At 32.6% G+C, this 21721-nt stretch overlaps 1 protein-coding gene across 1 annotated transcript; it reads left to right on the top strand.

Moving 5' to 3' along the window:
- Positions 1–792: 792 nt before the first annotated feature.
- On the top strand, positions 793–19882 carry LOC121727107 (centrosomal protein of 290 kDa). The gene is made up of 32 exons (XM_042114786.1): positions 793–972; positions 1079–1151; positions 1382–1653; positions 1744–1879; positions 1955–2091; positions 2176–2280; positions 2367–2654; positions 6015–6202; positions 6310–6570; positions 6652–6734; positions 6810–6984; positions 7058–7899; positions 7997–8162; positions 8245–8383; positions 8489–8598; positions 8762–8938; positions 9009–9270; positions 9348–9567; positions 9744–10422; positions 10571–10708; positions 10858–10963; positions 11037–11210; positions 14392–14591; positions 15628–15777; positions 16322–16456; positions 16594–16748; positions 16836–16987; positions 17283–17443; positions 18135–18262; positions 18561–18649; positions 18848–18985; positions 19747–19882. The coding sequence occupies exons 1-32, from the start codon at positions 793–795 to the stop codon at positions 19810–19812; spliced, it is 6285 nt and encodes a 2094-aa protein (XP_041970720.1). The 3' UTR covers positions 19813–19882.
- Positions 19883–21721: the final 1839 nt, after the last annotated feature.

The raw sequence follows: 21721 nt of genomic DNA, 5'->3' as shown, positions 1-21721 counted from the left end.
GGTAAAATGAGACGCGTGATACATAACAGCAGCATTCTTTTTTTGACGTCCAGTCGGCACGTGCCGCACGTTGACAATTTAATCTCATAGAATTCATGTTCAATCATGCTTGTGTAAGTGTATACGTACACATATTTTTCACACAGATGAAAAGCAATTTCGGTTACGTTTGACAGCTCGAGATTGTTGCTCTATTCCGCTAGGTATATTAACTTTATGGTTTCTCTATTCCGCTAGGTATATTAACATTATGAGTTACCTATATAATAATTGTTGACATAATATTATCACATATGAAACTATATTATTCTCTTTGGCATACATTACACGCTCATGCGAGTCATGCGTCAATCATGAATTATGTTTGACTGATAGTGACTGATGGACTGACGAATGGTATTAGACGGTCACTCAATTTTTTCAGATGTGACAACACTCACTCAAATTCGTGACTGATGTTTGCATGAAGCAAAAATCAAGATATCCAGATTTTCGTCAATCAACTTCTCGCAACCGACTGTCACGCTCTTACACGGTAGGTTATCCATCAGAACAGCAATTACTGTGGTAAAACTGACAGCAAAACCTACCATGTAATAGATGCCTTTGTTGTGGCATATCGTCTATATCGAGGACCATTAACAACGTCATGCTAGACGTTGCTTAGCAACCAATAAATAACAAACCAATAACAAATTAATGCAACGCGCACTCTGCAACACATCAGTAAAGTTTTAATTTTATTAAATTTTTAACTTAAAACAATATTTTTTATCTTATAATTGTGTTAAAATGGAAAGTGACTGGCGAGAAATATTGAGTTTAACACAAAACGAAGTAAGGGATATTGATAAGGATAAAATATGTGAGAGTTTGGCTTGGATGGAGTCAGACGATATAGATCTTAACTTTTCTGACTTAAAAGCTCTCTTTAGGCTTGCCCAAGATATTTTAAAATACAAAACTGAACAGGTAAATAAATAATGTAATAAAAAAAAACACGTCTTGAATATAAGATGGCTGGGTTTATGTGTTAGGCACTTAATAACATAAGTAACATTTCTTTTGAAACTTTCAGGTAAATGGATTATTAGGGAAGTTAGAAATTAAAAGTAAAAAAGCTAAATCTAAAAAGAAAAAAATAGTTACAGGTAATTCTAATATAGCTACCTTAATACTTTATTATCTTTTGCTAATTTTAATTTTCCTCTCTTAACTTTTGAGTTTCTTATGGTTATTTGGATAGATACATACATTGATACATGAATGATAATCATCTGTGCGAATTAAAAAAGTATTAACTACAGCTACTTAAAAATTAGTATATCTGCATTCTCGTTTCAAGAATTTAATATAAGTACAATACTCTCATAATCTTTAGATTCGCCTGATAAAAGTTCTGATGATGTTGACGAAAAAATTTCACGACAAAAAGAAATAATTAAAAACAATAAAGAGGTTATAGAACAATTAGCTAACGAGATCACTGAATTAGAACAAAGGAGGAGCAAGCTTCAAGATTCTTTGGAAAAAGCAGACGTTGATAGTGAATCCAGCCGTAATACTCTATCAGAGATGAATACCATCGCGCAACTAGAATCCGATGTTCTTAAAAGAAACAAACATATAAAGAAGTTGATGACAGATATATCAGTAAGATTGCAATAATAATATGTACATAAATATTTATATTATCATTGAGATTTTAGCATATTAATCGCAAATCGCAATAAATATTTTTAGGTACTTGAGGAAGAGAATTCTCAGTTAAAAGAGAAACTGGCAGTTCTCAGAGATAAATTAAAAGAATCGACTGTAATAATTACTAACATAACTGAACAGCTACTTTCTAAGAACAGAGAAAATGACCAGTTAAAAGGTAAGGTACACTCACAAATATAATATTCTGTGGCATATTGGATCTGTCTTCAACTTTCATTGTTACTATTTGTAGATGTAATTGGTTCTTTAGAAAAAGATAAAACTGAACTCGAAGGAGAGATAGAAAATCTCAAAACAGATAATATTGACTTCGACAGTAAGTGCGAAAAAATTGAAGAGGATTACAAGACTAAAATTCAACAATACAAGGTAAATATTGAGTGACTTAAAAATGCAGAGTAGAGTTTATTCATGCTAGGTTTTATTTCTTTTTGTTATCTTTTTCTGTTTTAGAATTTATTGAAAGTGCATAAAAATGAAATTCAACACTTGGCTGACAGAAACATTGAATTACAAGAAAGTCTACGTCAAGCATCACATGTTACTACATCTCCTAAAGTAAGAATTACAATTCTTTAAGTTTAATAATTATGGTGGTTTAAAATTGTGTAATTTAATTATACATTATTTTATCTTCGGTTTAGAGACAACTCGTCAAAGAAGATGCTAAAGTACGGGAGCTGCAAGAAAAATTACTTGAAGCCTCAGAAGAAATTTTACATTCTGCCAATTTAATCAAAAAATTAAAAACTGAAATCAAACATTTAAAATTTACAAAGCAGGATAGGCCCTTTAAAATAGAATCTGAAAAGAGAAACGAAAGTGACGATGGCAAAGAAAGAAATATTATCAGTAGTCTAAACAAAAAAAATAAAGAACTTACAGCAGCTCTACATGGTGCTGAAGAAATGGTGTCTATTCGGGAACAAGAGGTATTTTCTATTTTTGTGTTACTCAAATTTTAATTATAAAACCTAATCAACTGAAGTAGAACACTGTACTTCAAGTATGCAGCTTAGGGCCCTAGAATGAAAAAAAACCTTTTTCTGTAATAAATAAAGATTTTTCAAATTGGACCTAGTTATGCAGAAAGCAGCCAAGTGGCACTTTTTCGAAAATCGACTTATTAATACAGCCATACTAAATTCGACATGCCGGATTTTTTGCAAAAACAGCCATTTCGATATCTCTTCTTACGGCGAAGATATGAACCGTCAAATGCAGCCATTTAACAAAAACATTTTGTAAAAAAACAGTCATCATGGTGCAAAATGCAGCCTATTTTGAAGCAAACTGCCTTACCTATATTGCATAAGTCAGCCTGCTTTATGGCTGTTTTGTCCAAATTTAAAAATGTTAGGAGGTATCGAGGATGGAGTTTCGTAAAAAACAGCCAGTGTACGTTGGCTGTTTTCTGTAAATTGTTTATTTGTAACGAATCCATACTTGGCTTTTTCTAACGTCATCCAGGCTGTTTTTATCAAATTTTAATCTTAATCAATATAATATGTATACTATTTTATACGCCGTGCTGCCGTAACCCCTACTCTGAAACACTTAAGATTATTTTATGACATTTACGGTTATGCGAATAAGGACGATTTTTAAACTTGACTTAAACTTTTAATTTTAAAATTAACCTATTACGTCTCTGAGCGTGGTCGTTTAATTTTTCTTGTTTGTTTACGTTTTACTTACTTCTACTTTAGTTGAGGAGGGGAAGAGGGGATTTTGGGAGTAGCTCGAGCGTGTCAGATTAAGCTTGCATAGGCTTCCGACATGTGTCTAGTTATCATGGTATAGAAATCAGATTTCTCATGTGGTGGCTGGGTAAACAATTTTTTTTTTAAATATTGAAATGTGTTCGGATCTGTCAGATTAAGATAGGGGGTGTTTAGTATACCCCATATAAACTTCCATATAAAGCACTGACGATTTAAAGGTTATTTAAGCCTGTAGGGACATTTTAAAATACAAAAAAAATAAATCTTCATATTTTCTTAACTAAGCTTCGCAGATATTTTATTTTGCTCTAAACTTAATGATTTAGCCCTTGTTGTCTAAAATACCTATATTTATAATTTACCTAAATATGCAATTTTCTGATTATATTTTCTTTTTCAAAACTTTAAAATGGCTGCAGTTTCTGAACCCACCGCTTAAATAAAATAAAATCGGCCAAGTGCGAGTTGGACTCGCGCACGAAGGGTTCCGTACCACAATAAAAATAGGATGAAAATTGTGTTTTTTGTATGTGTGCCCCCTTGATTATTTCATTTATTTAAATATTATTGTAAATTATTAAAGTACAAATAAAACTGAGTTTTTTGTGAAAATTTCAAGTGCCTATGTATTGCCGTTACTGATATCGAGCAAAAAATAGCAAAAAAATCACGTTTGTTGTATGGGAGCCCCCCTTAAATATTTAATTTTAGTTTTAGTATTTGTTGTTATAGCGGCAACAGATAACCACAATCTGTGAAAATTTTAGAAGTCTAGCTATAGCGGTTCTTGAGTTACAGCCTGGAGACACACAGACAGACAGACGGACAGACATCGAAGTTTTAGTAATAGGGTCCCGTTTTTACCCTTTGGGTACTGGACTTCAAAAATAGCACCCTCCCCTCTACTAACTTGTTTACTAGTTTACGTCTTTAGATTCCTGTGATTTTGGATACTCGCGACAACATTATTGTTATTATTATATTTTATTACAACGAAGCGCAGGCGGCGAATCTAAATCGAATTTTTATAACTTATTTGGCAAGTTGCAAAGTGACGATTTTTTCTCCGTTAACGCTCTCGAAAAGATAATAGTAAATCGGAAGAAAACGACAAGTAATAACAAAGTTAATTGGCTGAAGACAAGAGAATTAAAAGTAACAAAGACAGATCAATATCATATTTATATGAAGTCTGACTTTGATCAAGCAGATTATGACTGTCTGGATATTACTCGCAAAACATCTAAAAGACGTCAAGACTGTAATAATCCAGAAGAAGATAATTTTAAGAGTAAGCTGTCTAAATTATGGCCCAATGGAAAGCCGATGGCGGAGCCAAAATTATATCTATAAAACATCTGATTCCGGAGGATGCTAGACACTTCTATGATAATTTGACGAGTAGAGATGATGAGATAATAATTATTGATGATGATATTGACGGGCTTAACGCTGAGGTGGATTTCAATTTAGAAGAAGAATAGTGAGAGCGGAAAAGTTTTTTGTTTTTGTTTGATTTGCAATGTCAAGGCTGTAAGTAGTAGTAGTAAATTGATAAGACTTTGTTTGATTTGCAATGTCAAGGCTGTAAGTTGTAACTCAAGAATCGCTATAGCTAGACTACTGAAATTTTCACAGATTGTGTACCTATATCTGTTGCCGCTATAACAACAAAATATATTAAAAATAAAATAAAGTTAATATTTAAGGGATTATATATTTATGGGAGCCCCATACAAGAAACGTGATTTTTTGGCCTTTTTTGCTCGTACCTAATCAATAATGGTAACAGTTAGGCACCTGAAATTCTCACAAAATCCTTAATTATATTTGTTAATTAATAATTAAAGATAAAATTAAATAAAGTAAATATTTAAGGGGGGCTCCCATATAAAAAACACATTTTTTTGTCTACTTTCACTCTATACCGGTACGGAACCCTTCGTGCGCGAGTCCGATTCGCACTTGGCCGATTTTTTAGTTTTCTTACAAATCACAAATATTATTTTACTTGAAATCATAAAGGTATGTAAATGTTATTATGAAGTAAAACAATAATAAAAGATTTTGTTCATTTTCTTGTCTGTCTTTTACATACTGTTATTCCATTTTGAATTAATGCAGAACACAGACAACTTATGTGGCTGGTTTATTCTTTATTGTAATTTCGATGAAATAAGCTATTCCGCATAAAACAGCCACGTCAGAAACGCTATTATTATTATTATTCTAAACGATACGAATTAATGGATAGGATATAAACCGCTATACTATTCCTAATAATTATTCTCAAGTATAAAACATACAGAAAAGTAATAAATAACTGAAGGGTGTTGCCCTTCAGTTATCGGCAGAAAAACGCTTATAACTCCGTTCGTACTTTACCTCATATGGCTGCTTTCTGCAGAACTAGGTCCAATTAAGAACTTACAATAATATTATTATGTTACTTATCCGTGAAATATATTGCAAGTATCATCAAATACTAGAGCAACTTTACAACCTAGGCTACATGTGTCTGTTTGATAAATAGGTGCATCATTCAATTACTTTTAATACATTTTATAGATAGCTGAAATCACGTCGCAATTACAACTGTTGCAAACAGATGAGGGAATAAATTCGCTCATTAAAGGTATAAAAAGTAAGAAACGAGAATTAAAAATCAAAGATCAAGGCATTAAATCCTTAGTTAGTGAAGTTAATAATTTAAATCAAATAATCGATAATTTACAACTTGAAAATGAATATATGCGGTAAGTTTCATATATTTATTAAAATATTTTGACTCTATACCATATAAAATTATTACGATAACGAAGATATATCACAAATTTTGTACACATCATTACACTGATTTCAGAGAAAAATTAAATATACCTGTTAATAAAAAGGTTCCTACTTATGGTATTTTACAAAAACATGAGGAAATGAGGCATAAAGTAAATACATTAGAAAAAACCTTAGAAGAATGTGAAAATAAAGTGATAACTCTAGAAATGGAGATCAAAGAAAAGAACGATGAAATAAAAACAATGCACTTATTTATGAAGGAATCAGGTATTGATACCAAAAATAGAGGTGAACGTGAAATTAATACAGAAAGTAATTCTACAGAGCAGATGTTAGTATGAAGAAAACTTTAATTTTTATTAGTTTTGATCAAGTATTTTTACGTATATTTTTTAAAATAATATTCTTGCAGGTTGTCCCGAGAAAGTTTATTAGAAGAAAATGAGGGCTTAAGAAATGGTTTAACGGAAATTTTAAACTTCCTCAAAGAGAATAGTAAGTAACTTGTAACGTTGGTTTTGAATAAATATAATGCATTATAAATAAAAATAATCTTACTTTTAAAAATAGGTTCAAGTACTTCTGGAATATTAGCCGTGCAATGCCCAAGCCTAGATGCTTTGTTACAATCAATGGAAGCGCGTCGATTGTCTGGTTGGTTTTCACCCCATATGAAAACTATTATTGAACTAAGAACGGCAATAGGCAGCAGAGATGCTTTACTAACTGCTTTGCATGAGTCCAGGTTTGTACCGTTATGATTAAAAATCACAAAAAGGAGAAGCTTAAAGAAATATTACATATTCTTTTTGTTACAGAAAAGAAACGTATGAAATTATCAGTAAATTAAACGACGAAACAAATAAATCTTTAGAGCTTCAAAAGCAGTTGGAAGAATTGAAATCAGAAGATAAAATAGTAAAACAGTCTAAAGATAGAGCTGTTAATGAAAGTGAACTAAAGTTTTGTGACCAAGGATCATGGTTACCGCCCAATGAGCTACTGGATATAGATGTAACAGACAAAGAAAATTTAGACAATTTTATAATAAAATCAAATATATTATTTGAGAGCCAACTGAAGCAGAGCCTTCAATATTTCCAAAACAAGTTTACTCAATTACATGATGAATTTAATCTTATGACTGTTAATTTTATGAGTAATAAGAACAAGTGGTCCCTACAAGAAGAACAGTATATTACTCAAATAGAAAGTCTTAAACAGAAAATACAAGAATATGATGAAGATCAATCAAGTAATCATTCACCTGGTTTAATAAATACAGTGAGTCAATCTTCCTTAGAAAGAAAATGTTTATATTTAGAAGAAATGTATACAAATTTGAGAACCGTAAATAAAAATCTTAAAGAAGAGTTTTTAGAATTCAAAAAACGAGCTATTTTACAGACGTCTGAATATGAACTAAAAAATTTCAATTTATTGACAACTGTTATTCATTTAACCGACAAAATACGAAATACAATCCCTGTAAATGTATTCATGCGTCAAAACAGTTACTTGAATGATCATATCCTAAAGTATCGACAAATTTTGGATAATAATGCCTTCAAATATATTGAGTCTGTTGATTTAACTAAAAGGCTAGACTGTGATAGACTAAACCTTATTAGCCGCTTACATGGAAACACAAATATCGAAAGTAAGCGTTTACTGAAATTATTTGAAAAATTATATCATTCAAAATTAATAATTATATAGTATAATATTCTGTATACATTTTTGTTTACTATTTTCAGATGGGGACATGAATGAGACTATAAATAAAAAGCTAGTCTCCATAGAACAGACTATTGTTCAAACACAAATGAGACAGATTCTGTCCGAGCTAGACAAAAAATCCAAAGAAATCGATGATCTAAAAGACAAACTTGCAAAAATACAAGACAATGAAGCAAAATTACTGTAATTCGACAACTTCATTGCAATGATTTGATATTTTTAAATTTTTGAATCTAATAGCCTAATTTCATTGATATGATTGCAGTGATAAATTACAATTTAGCCAACCAGACTCCGAAGTTATTATGCTAAAAAATGAAATAAAAATTCTAGAAGAAAATAATAAACTAGCAAATGAAAAAAGTCATCACTTGAGTACCCAGTTGGATGTAGCACTTGCACAGGTACACAGCTGTAGCATTATGATATATTAAACAAAATAACAATGAATAAATACATTAACATTTTTATTGACCATTACTTTAATAACATTTTGGAGATAATTGCAGTTGCGCGCTAAGGAGCAAAATCATGTCAATAATGAAATAGAAATAAATATGCTGAGACATCAAATACTCGATCTTCAATCTAATGGAAATAGCAATATAATCATCGCAAGGTAATGGTGATTCCTTACTATCGTCGATCGTTGAAACTTCATAAATTATAATATTAGTTATTTATAGTGTTACTTATTATGGAGTGTTATCTTAGCATTATAATAACAAAATACTTTATAAACTTAAATCCAAAAAAAAAACAAAATCATGGTTATTTACCAGGCTTAGTGAAGAAATTCTTTCGTCTCGAATACAAACTTCAGAAAGAATTCAAGCTATTGATATTCTGAACTCAAACCTAAGCAAGGAAAGAGAAGTACGTATCGACTTAAAACAACAACTTTTGAACTACCAAAAACTTTCAGAACACAATATTATTAAGTATGAAAATAAAATAAGGTAAAAATTTTACGATACTTGTAAATTTTAAAATGTATTTAATATTAAAATATGTATTATGACTTTATAGGACATTACACGAAGTTATAAATCTACTGCGAGAGCAATATAATGGATCCATACCGTTACTATCAGTCGAAAATTTTATAAGCTCCTTGGAAGACATTTATCATAAAAAGTATGAAGTTAATGAAAAACTAAATGAAATAGATGATATTCGATCTGATTTTATAAGAAAAAACAATGCTTATAAACAAATCATAGCACTCTTTCAGAATTCATGCTTAGACGAAGCTGAAAATTGTCCTCATTTATTGAAAAATGTTATAAGTGTAGGTAATTAATTATTTTGATATATATTAAATAATACTTTCATATTATGAGAACATTATTACATTGCTTTTTGCAGGAAAATATTCAATCCTCAGAGTTGGAATATTATAAAGACAAGCTAAAAACATTTGAAAGTTCACACAGAAAGTTAATGGAAAAATATTATGATCTTGAGAAGAACTTTCATTTACTAAATCAACCATCACACTGGGATAAAAAAAGCAATAACTTGAATGGAAATGGGCAGCAACAATTATTTTTAGAAGATGTTCATTCTGATGACGAAAAAAGTGAAGGTAGTGTAGAGGTATTTCTACGATAACAAAAACTCTTCAGAGTGAATATATGATATCATCATATTCATAATATCTTGGATCTACAATATACATATTAATAAATAAAATATATTTTTTAAAATTATAATATAGAAGCGTGGTTGCCAACTAAGCCAAAACGTTCATTCTTTTTTTAGGAAATGAAACATACACCGTTTTGAACGAAAAAAGAAATAATGCTTTCCATTCTCAAATAAAAAATAGCAAAAACCAGGAACTTTTACTGCAGGATGATAACCAGGTAAAGAAAATTATGGATAAGAGAAATAAAGTTGACGTAGAAGTTCAAAAAAATATTGAAATAAGTGCAAAAGAAGTGCAAACTGATGGTGAAAAAAAAGAAGTACAAACTGATGGTAAAAAAATTCTCGAGTTAACGATGACCTTAAATAATATAACATCAGAAAATAAACAAATCGAAAAGCATCTTTTGGACTGTAAAAATGTATGTCAACAACGGCTAGAGGAAATAAATTTGCTGAAACGGCAAAACATAGAATTCGATTCAAAAGTAAAATTATTAAACGACAGCTGTAAGCAAAAAGACAAAACCAACAAAGATCTGCAATCAATTATACAAAGTTTAAGGAAACAGCTAGATGATCACAATAAAAAACAATTATGGCAGCAACAAAATACATACGTAAGTACTAAAGACAATGAAATACTTGTTGAGAGTCTTAAAAAAATTGATGCTGATAAAAATACAATATTGACTGAATATAAAGAACTTTTAAATTCTGAAAAGGACAATTTTAGAAAAAGTACAAAAGAACTTCAAGCTAAATTAATTGATCTACAGGCCAAAATAGACCAGTAAGTATACCATTCCAAGTTATTATTATTTTATTAATTTATGTAAGTACCGAACGCATGTAGTGAACTGTAAACATGTTGACCATGATATTCTTATCTTAGGAATGTTTGTTTTGACGCAGCCTAATAAATCATGTCTGAATTTTAGAAGTGAAACAATTGAACAGGCAGTTTCCAGTGAAAATCATCTTAAAGAAACGTCTACTAAATACGCTTCTAAAATCGTTGATTTAGAAGACAAGTGTTTTAATTTGGAAAGGACCTTGGAAGAAAATGTCTCAGAATTGTATGTATTTATAATTCAAAATTAGGTTTTCTTATTATTTATTACTAAGCAATTACTTATTATTAAGTCTTCTGATTAATTTCATAAATATTACATTTGTACAAAATTGTAGAAGGGCAATTATAAAAGGTGTATGTATTGATTTTTAGAAATATATGCAAAGATGAAATAAGTCGTTGGAAAAATTTGGCAACAGAAAGACTTAACAAAATAGAACAACTCAGTGCACAATCTAAGGATATGCGCAACCGAGAGGTAAGGTTTTTTCTTTTTTTATATATTTTTAGACTAATCTACATACTTTAATATTAAAATCTCACTTTTGTAGATGGAATCTTATAAATCGGAAAATCAACATTGGATAACGCAACTAAGCGAAACACAAAGGGAACAAGTCGAATTAAGGAATAAACTTTCCGAACAGAAAACAATACATTACAAGCAGATGACTGAAAAAGATAATCAAATAGAGCAACTTCGGTTTACTATTAAGAACCTCAAGGTAGTAACGTAATATCTAGTATGGAGCATATCGTCCCCGTAGAGCTAAAAGATAGCAAAATGGCCAAAATTGAGTTAAGGATGCCATTGAGATATGTGATTTTTTTTTCAATTTTTCTGTGTTACCAGTTTATCGATACGATGCGTAGTTTCGGAGATAATTTATGTAAAAACTCACTAACTTCGTGTTTTTAGATCGACTACGATAGCGAAAAAACTCTTAATGGACATAATTAATTATAGCTACTAACGGAGCGCAATTTTACGTAACTAAATTGATTTAGGTACTTTTCGTCCTATGAACAAATCATATTTCAAATAACATAGGTAAATCGAAAATTCACTACATTTATTTAGTCACAACTCTCTAAATGTTTGCACTGATTAATGTTAAATGAAACTAACTAAGTCTACTTAGTGAATTTTCGATCTATTAATTTACGCGTTTAGCGTTTGTGTTTGGTATGGGTAAATTCACTATTTCTTATTTAGTTACTTTTTGCATAAATATATTGTAAAAATTCTCCAACTAAACCATTTTAATGAGTTTTATACTTCTTATAAATACTGCAAATGCGAATTATGTGTCCATCTAACAAGACTTAGTGACTATTGTATGCTACTTCAAATGCATATTTCGACACCGGAAATATTAATTAACGTAATGTATTTTGGCGAAAATGAATTATATAAATATCATTTAATTCAGAATTTCGAGCTTTATCGTTTGGTATACTTGAAATTCCTCTATCGTTAAAAAATGTCCCTTACAGTACACATTTTTGAACGTCTAGACAGGTTTTTTTAGTAAAAAATATTTAAAGGACGTAAATATTTTAACGTGTTAGAAAAATAGCGTAAATGCTTCTAAAATACAAGGCAGTCTCTTACGTTAACGTTCAGCTTAGTACAATTCTCACAACATGTCCTTTACGTTGAGAATTGAGACATAAAATTATGTAATTGTTATAACTTCACTAAAATTTGTCCCTTACCTTAATTATAAATATAATTAAGTAACTAAAGTTAAGAAGATAATTTTGGGCACCTTCTCAAAAAGTCTTATCCGTAAAAGGTTCCCTATAAAGTTTTAGTGTTTTTAGCTAAACCTTTAGGTATACACATGTAATGCAATCAATTGTAGATAGCTAGCATTAAGGATGACGCTACTCTCTTGGCTTGGTAATGAAGTCGAGATGCAAGAACTGTTTCAGAGAATGGAGCAAATCATCAATACCTTGGGCTTCTCTATTAATAGAGAGGAAACCAAAATCATGGTCATAGATAGAAGCAACACTCTACCTGTGACTGGCGCGTAAAATTGGAAGTGGTTAGCGTATTCGTCTTTGGCTTTACTATTACGAACGACAGCTCCTGTGAAGATTTTCACAAAAAACCTGACCGAAAAGACAAATGCAAAAAAGACAAAGCTTATCCACACACTCATATTCTCCATCTGTCTTTAAGGATCCGCTGCTGTAGACCGAAGACGCATCGACGCCTTCGAGATGTGTTGCTGGAGGAAAATGCTCTGAATTCCATGAACTGCTTTCAGAACCAACGCATCCATTCTGGCTAAACTAATAAATATAAAAACATCACACGTCTTAGAATATTTCGGACACATAGGCAGAAAAAAGGAGGCAACCTTGAAAAACTCATGATAACTGGCAAGATTGTAGGAAAAAGACCGCGGGGCCGCTGTCCCATGAGTTGGTCCGATCAAGTCCGCACCACACTTGAGTTCAATGTCTATAACGCTTTTCGAGTGGCCAAAGATAGAAATAGCTGGCGTAACACCATATAAAGGAAGGTCATAGAAGGGGGAGGTCACGATCCCCAGACATGAGGAACTCGACTCGATGCATTCGGGTATGGAAGGAGGAGCATTCAGGTATGGAAGGGGGACCCGCTGTGGGTGTGTTGCGGGTTCTTCGTCAAGTTGCACCTGCGTATAAGAGATAAGGTCACAAGGTGAAAAACCTCCAATGGAACCAGCTCTGGCAGGTGCGGAAAAAGAGAGCAGTCGCTCCTGTAAGGTGAAGTGAGAAGCTTAATGCCACCAGAGACTCAGACTCTGAGTCCAGTTCTCAAAGCTCAGAGAATCTCTTACCTTCCGGCTCCGCCTTACTCACCGGACCCAGATGTTTCGGCACGTACATGTACGTAATATTAACAATTCAGGAGCCTACGTCAGCCTGCCACGAATGTGGCGCTGTGGAGGACTTGTGGTGTGCGATGCAGCGCCATGACATCAGCTGTGAATCCGTAATTTCACAGAAAAGGGCCGCAGAGTGGAACAGGGAGGAAGATCCACCCTCCATTCGGCTCAGGATACATATTTCGGTAGAGCAAAAGAGCAGAGACGTGGTTTTGAAAAGTTCTAAGACTTTGCCTAAAGGGGTTTTGGGTGTAGATGGGAACCTTCTCAGCTGACCCAGTCCCAGTGCCGATGGAAATGCTTCAGTTGGCCTAAGTTCCCTTATTTTTTGGAAATCCTATCCCTTATGTGGTAGACCAGCCAGTCGAGGTGGGCTTCTTGTGTTAGATAGTTTCAGGACACTCTCCGTTATATGGCTGTTGGCAAATGTTTTTAGTGGGTTGGCTGGTACTACTCGTCAGCCAGTCCCCCATATCCGTATCCGATTATGAATGATAGAAAAAATAATTATTTTGTTTCGTTTTCATGCTGTGAATTTTATAAGGATTAAAGTGTTGTTTTTATTAATAAACGAAAATTACAACTTTTCACTAAGTGAGCATTATTAATTTTTATTTAGTTGAAAATTAATTAAGCATACTTATAACCCTTTTTATTTCTTCAGTTTTTATGCGAAAACTCACTAAATGCACTTAACAAGCAATATAATTTCACTAATGAAAGAAACGTTGAGGGCGAAAAGTAACTAAAGTAGTTTTTATTGAATATTTATTATATAAGTATAAGTTCATTAAAAATTATTGTTTAAGTAACTTTGGTACACCATCCAAGCAATAGCAAAAAGAAAAAGTTTATATCTCCTAACAGAAATCTGCAGGAATTTTTTGAAAATTTTAAAACTTTAAACGTTCGTATCTCAAAATGATGAAAAAGCTATCTGGTGAATTTCAGCTCTACGGGGACGATATTTAGAATGCACATTGCACAGTGCACTTTTAGTAATTATTAAAATTTGTTTTAGACACAAGTCACAAACATGCAAAATATGTTTTCGCTACACGATCCTAATTTTGATTTATCAGCAATAGTGGAAGTTGACGAAATAAGCGATGGAATTTCCCAGCAAGGCTCAGATAAATTAGAAATCAAATTTGAGTCGTCTACAGATTTAAATGATAGTCAAGACGATGTTAAAGTACCCAGTAGCTCTACGATGATTTGGTATGTAAAACTATAATTATTGTAATATCGATAATATAATGTACAGTACTCCCAAATTAATAATGCGCATGGGAATCTTCGCAAATTATCGTAATCACAAAAACACCCGAATCTATGAAACGTAAGAGCCCCAAACAATGCACTTGCATTTTGCATCTTGTTCATAAATATCATATAGCCGGTGGCTGTCCGCTGTCGCCGGTCCGCCGTCCGGCTATTACTTCTATAATCTGTGGCTCACCGGGAAGCCATCACGGCGTTACCATGGTAAGCTCCAAGCAACGTCAGGCGCCTCTTAGTCGCTGCAAAGCTCTGTTTTTCTTAAAGTTAAGCTTAAAACAGCGCTTGCAGCGACGTCTTCCGACGCTCGGGAAATACATACATACATAAATTTTCCATTTTGGAAGCACTGTAACTCAAATTAACTTCGACCAGGGTACATCACGTTATGTTGCTTCATATATTTTACACGTTACACGAATGCATGTTATAATAAATGTATTTTTAATTTTTATACAGGGTGCAATTAAACCTTCCTGCCAAATTTTGATATATTGATCCTTGTTAAAAATAAAAGTACACGTATTTTTTCTTTTATAATCACTCAGTACTAAAATGTTGAGAAATAGCTTCCGAAAGTTATCCTAAAAAACGCTATAATTAATGGACACGACGCGTCACCCGCGCGTGATGTGACCCCGCGCGCGCGCCACTCCCCGCGTTACCCCCTCTAATCCCCCCGCGCCGCGAGTGACTGTTCTGCAACGATTTTAAATAGGATAAAATATGTCATAGAAAAAAAAAAAACACCCAATTTTTTTTTTGGTTAAATGGACTCTCCTAGTGATACCTAAGCCCTGGAAAAAATTTGGCAGGAAGGTTTAATTGCACCCTGTATAGGTTCTCACTGACCTCCATTATACACTTGTATAATGGAGGTCAGTGTTGGTACTATACATTTGAATGATGGAATGCTCGTTATAATAAGTACACACTGATGATAATATTATTTTTAAATTATGCAAAAATCTTGCAGGCAAGAAACGTTAATTGAGCGACTGCGTCAAGAAAAACAGTTGATAAACAAACAGAATGCAATGCTAAGGAGACAGATCAAGGCCCTGGCTGCTAGAGAGAGACGGGCACGGTTGGACGCACAGAATCTTAAAAATCAAGTTTTTCGTATGTGAGTTCTATCTATTATTTTAGTCAAATTTTCTGTCTACTGACTTTAAACTACAGACCTTTCCACTAAATGAAAATTCAATAGCTGGTATACTCTACATCAGGGGTCACCAAATGGCGGACCGCGGTCCGCATCCGGACCGCCGCGCTGACCCATTGTGTGCGGACCAAGCATTTTCGAAAATGAACTTCGTTAAAAATAAATTTCGGTCTCAACGTACTGATAAACATCTCCAGGTTTTAATCTCAATAGCTTGCTTGGTGCTGTCATGATTTCAGTCCAAGCTAGCAATAAAATCTCCGTTATTACCGTCTAAAATAATTTCGTATAAAACGAATAAAAAGTGTGGACCGCGAAGGTCATTTCATTTCTTAAAATGGATCTCGAGCAAAACTAATTGGTGACCCCTGCTCTACATTAATAATGATTTGTATTATAAATTATTATATATGTCAAATTTCATCTAGAAGTAGTATTTTCAGAGCTCACTCAGAACAAAATATTTCTACTTTCATAATATTCATTATAATTCTTATTCTCACAGCACTACGAATGGCAGTAAGGTGCCAACTGCTGAAAGCGCGGCGCTTCAGGGCAAGATCGCATCACTCCAGGCTCAGCTAGGCTCGGCCAGACGGGACGCTCACTCGAGTGTCGCTATTTGGGATAAGTGGAAGAGGTAATACAAATATTTTTGTTTAAAATTTGCGAAATAATAAATGACCATTAAGTAGGAAATACGAATATTTAATATTTATTTTTATTTATTTATTTTTTGATTGATTAAATTAAATTAAGGGTTTTTTAATATCTTAGAGCGCAGCAAGCTTCGGAAAGATGGCAAACAAAATACGAGGAAAAATGTCAGGAAATAAAGAAATTGGAAGTCAGTCTGAATTTAGCTAAGTCAGCGGTGAGTAGGTTGGAAAAGGAAAAACGGATGTTGTTAACAAGTTTAAATGAAATGAGACGTAAGTACCTATAGCTTACATAAAAAGTGATAAAAGATTTAAATACATATAACTAGGTAACAATAATATTCATTTATAACATTTTAGAAGAAAAACAAATAACAGAAAAACAAGAAGAAGAGAAAGTGGAAAAGCTATTTTCTTACAGTGAAGCTAGCAATACGCCGTCTACAGAAGCCCTTCTGTCGCGAATTGCGGCACAACAGCGGAGAATCGTTGCGCTAGAAGTTGCTGAAAAGGTCCGTATCTTCTGTCATATAGACCACGCAAATTTTTAAATTGCTTGTTTTTTTTTTGTTGATGCAGTGTTCAATTTTTGGATGTTTTTTGGTAGGGTTAAAATAAATTGAGATGAGTGTAACGTTTCGAGGGAGATTAGCTATCATACAATACTCTAATTGAAGATCAGCGATCAGTTTTTTGGGAGATACCGATTGTATTTAAACAAACTTTTTACGCCAGATTTCGCCAAGAGATTATAAAGTTGTGCGCGAATATTTGTCATGTCATCGAGACAATTTGTTCTTATTCCAGGGAAACGAGCCATTAGTTTTAGAATATGAAAAATCCTTAGCGGAAATAACGTCACTCAAAGGACAAGTTCTCAAGTTGGAGTCCACTCTGTTAGAGTCGCAGATCCGAAGCCCCGTCACTCCTAAGAAGGATCATGAACCAGAACTCAAACATTGGAAAAAGTATGTCTATACAGCGTGTAACAAAAATAAGTGATAAGATTTTAGGGTGTGTATTCATTGTATAGAGTTCACTGTGAAAGTAGCAGCGCTGAAAGACAACATTTTTTTTTTCACTTTTGTGTAACAAAACTAAGTGATAATAAAAAAGTTACTCTTTCAGTGCTGCTACTTTCACAGCGATTTCTAAAAAACTCATACACAGCACACACCCTCAAGTATTATCATTTAGTTTTGTCACACCCTGTATAACTGTAAGTATATTATCTTAAAGAAAATAAGTACTTAATCAATAATATTATTGATAATTTTGGGTCATGCACAATGTAACAAAATTAAGTGTTAAAAATTTAAGGATGTGTCTGTGTCTCAATTATTATTGTAAATTGTAATATTTACTTTTAGCCTGCTACTCTTATGTACGGTGAATTCTATATGAGGGACACAATATATGGAAACACCCCACCCTAAACTACTAAGTACCTACTAGATATCACTAAGTTTTGTTACGCCCAGCTGTTTATTGCGGCCTATCACGAGTCACCATTGATTTTATTATAAGCATCGACTATAATAATACCTAATTGCATTTTTAAGTTTCAACGAGAAAAAAAGGCTATTTTAACCGACTTCCAAAAAAGAAGGAGGTTTCTCAATTCGACCGTATATAATATTATGTTCTTTTTTTGTACAGTTACTGTGACACGCTGAAGGAAGAGAATATGCAGCTGACCCTGCGGCTCAACTCCTGTGAGAGTGTTCCCACCACGACGCATCAGCAACGAATCAGTGACCTTGAACAGACTGTACTTACGTTAAGAGGTTAGTTACGAGAGAAAATATTTTATACCATACTAGTATACCTATATAGTGTATATTCATAGTAAAAAATCCACAGATTTTTTTTAACACGGTTGGTCCATTAGTACCTATCAAATAATTATTAATGAACATCATAGAGAACTCGAAAAGATAAGTTATCAGTGCGGCGCGGCGGTGTTTAAAACGCGGGATTTTTCTGTCGTTAACAAAAATACTTTTATATCGCTTACCTACTTCTCTACATTTAGAATAATATTTTATGAATATATAGGCTTAGGTTATATTTTATGTTTTTCAGGACTAGTTAGTAAGTTACAGTCCGAACAAAAAACTGTGACACCGAGCAGGCGAATAGAAAATATTGGCGGTCGAAGTCATCCAGATAAAGTAAGAAAATCACCAAACTTTGATTCTAAATTATATCTGGTTATATTCAATTTTTTACTCTTAAATCTTTATAATAAAGCTTACACTATGAAGAACATCAAAATCTTGTTAGTAACGCTACTTCCACTAGGTAATTGTTATTTTTGTACCACAGAATAATTATACTTTAGCAGTTTTTTTTCTAAACTTTATTTTCAGATACGTTATCAACTGGAAACCTATCGAATTGAAATAACAAACTTAAAACGAAGTTTACAAGATAAGGATCTGCTGCTGGAAAAGTCGAAGGAAATGCTCAAAATGGCCGCCGAGAGAGAAGAAGAGCTGTTGCGTGAGGTATGAGTGTAGACTCACTACCACGAAATCTAGTTCTATTTTATGACAGTAGTCATTAAATGGAACTAGATTTCGTCTAGTTAGTAGTTAGCAATGATATTCTACTTATACTTTGAGTTTTTCATATTATATCATTGGTAGTTAGTCTACCATCTGTGGGCCTGATTACACCCACCAAGTAGAGTCCATGCTCTGGGCATGTTTACTAAGTATATGGATGTATTCGGCAAGGCCGGATTTATACTTTTTATGAGTGTAGCTATGCATTTTGAAATTCGAAAAAAACAGTACATTACGCACCTAGGGCAGGAAAATAAAAAATGTCTCAGATCACATAATATTGTAATTGTTGGCCGAGGTCAACAAATATGTGATCTGAGGCTTTCTTATTTACTGCCCATGTAAATAAGAAATGTACTATTTTTCTCATCGACGGAGGCGGAAAACGGCAACGTCGGGAAGCGGGAAGAAATGTTGGTCGTTTTCCGCCCGGAGGTGAGATTTTTTTTGTCATAAGGGACACCCTAGTAGGCCAATAGGCTACTTTAATTTTACCGCCCCATTGTACGAACTCGGCCGCCATCCTAGGACGCTGCCGCCGCCCCTAGGACGCCATACTAGAACGCTGCAGTCCATAATATACATAAATCCAGAGCTGGTCCTCGGCCGACGGCACCGTCTCGCTACAGCTCTACTCGGTAGGTATAATCAAGGCCTAAGGAAAGACAACAATAAATATAATTTATAACCTTTGTTTCCAGAACTCGGTTCTGCATCATCAGCTCCAAGAAATGATGGAGAGTAGAGGCGGATTTTTGTCAGCTTAAACTCTTTTCCAGTACCTACGCATAAAATTTGATTAACTTGCATAGGCACTTAGCTATTTTTAAATGACAATTCATATGAAAAGTTTATTACAACTTATAAGCTTAAAGATATATAATATGTATACAATATAGGATTTATAGGAAAAGTAAAAACTGGTGTTTATTTCTTCGTCTATTTAATACAATTTTGCGAGAATACAATGTTTCTTTTAATATCAAAATAAACAACGTTATAAAATCATTAGTATAAAATACTCAACAGTGTAAATTCGCAAAAAAAACGCATACTTGTGGCAAGTATTAACATTTTTAACTTAATAGGTATAGTATGCATTTTGAGCACATTAAAATTAAGTAAACAATTTTAATAAATAGTTAACTTGCCTGAAATAAAAATGGAGGCTTATATTTTATTAGTAACTTTGCTAACCAATAAGTTAAAAATATTTTTCGATTTATTATAATAATATTATTATTGTCTAGCTTATAATAATCATAGTCAGCACATATTTTCAGTATTAAATAAAACATGATAGCACAAAAGCTTCTTTTTTTTTCTCATACAGTAGTAGTTAGTTTTAAACTTGATTTGTATTATTTTAAGGGTTCCTTATAGTTACAACGGAACCATTACAGTTTTCTACAACAATAACAATCTTATCGAAAATCCATTAGTATTCAACGAGTACACCAATCAGAGGTTGAGGAATGAGGACAGAGTAGGTTTTCTTAAATTGCTTATTTGCTAATAGCCAACCTAAAATACCTAAAAATCGAATACCTAGTAGGTACTGCGCATTTTTGCAGCCTGAAAGTTGTGGGCGACCTTTATAAAAATCTATATTCATTAAAGTTTATTTTAAAACAAAATATTATTAGTTTTCTATTATTTTATGTGTTCACTGGTTACAACAGAGATTTCTATAACAGTAAACATTAATATAAGTACGAACAGGTTGGAATATTATAATTTCCACGCTTTTATAATTGCTAAGTATATATTTTTTTTTATTTATTTATTATAATTTGGGGTCGTCTATGGGCTGTCCGTCCATATCCTTTTTTATATAACAACATGTATAACAATACAAGTATCTAAAAATATTTAATCACTCTCTAATCAGCTACTTACCTATACCTACATTTTAAGTTTTTTAGCAACAATTACTTCTTGCTAATATTCATCTGAATTCGCATCAGATCCGATAGATATATTTTTTTAATTCTAAACATCTACACTAATTATTCTAAATAAGGTGGCAACTGGCAGTTGGGACTGTGCATAAGGTTTCCATTGTGAATAATTATTTATCATAAGGGCAAGGCCGTCGATTTTTTTCAAAAAGAGTTGGTTCGTTTTCCGACAACGGAAATCGGTCCATCAAAAATCTAAATTTAGCACGCATCCCTTATTTTTTTTTTGTCTATTTTCTAGTTTCGGATTTCGCTTACCATACCTTTTTAAAAAAATACTCCGTTACATTATAGTATTATTATTAAAAGTAATTTAACATTAAAACTTATAAAACATTATTTTTATTTGATTTTTACATCTTTACAGTGATTGTAAAAATACATATTTGTTAACATCGCGTCTTAGTCCGTATAGTAACTTGTAGCTACTACAAACTTTGAAACAATATTTTTATGAAAGTGGCAAATCATAGGGACGTATGTGTCTAATTATTATAACCTGGTAGTTTCACTACGGTACAGTGTTCACTACTACATAAAAAGTCTTAAGATAAGCATACCTTCACTCACATCACACATGCAAAATTTTGGAAGAACATTTTTCATTATCACATTCAGTTATTAATTCATTATCGCAATAAATATTTTTGGTTCTTGTAATATAGAGTAGATTTAATTAATAATACTGTGAGGCTACAACAAATTGATTTAAAAT

This window comes from Aricia agestis, chromosome 5 (genome assembly GCF_905147365.1).
Source record: "Aricia agestis chromosome 5, ilAriAges1.1, whole genome shotgun sequence".
Lineage (NCBI taxonomy): Eukaryota > Metazoa > Arthropoda > Insecta > Lepidoptera > Lycaenidae > Aricia > Aricia agestis.
The sequence above is the reverse complement of the archived record's forward strand: the minus strand, read 5'-3'. Positions and strand labels throughout refer to the sequence as shown.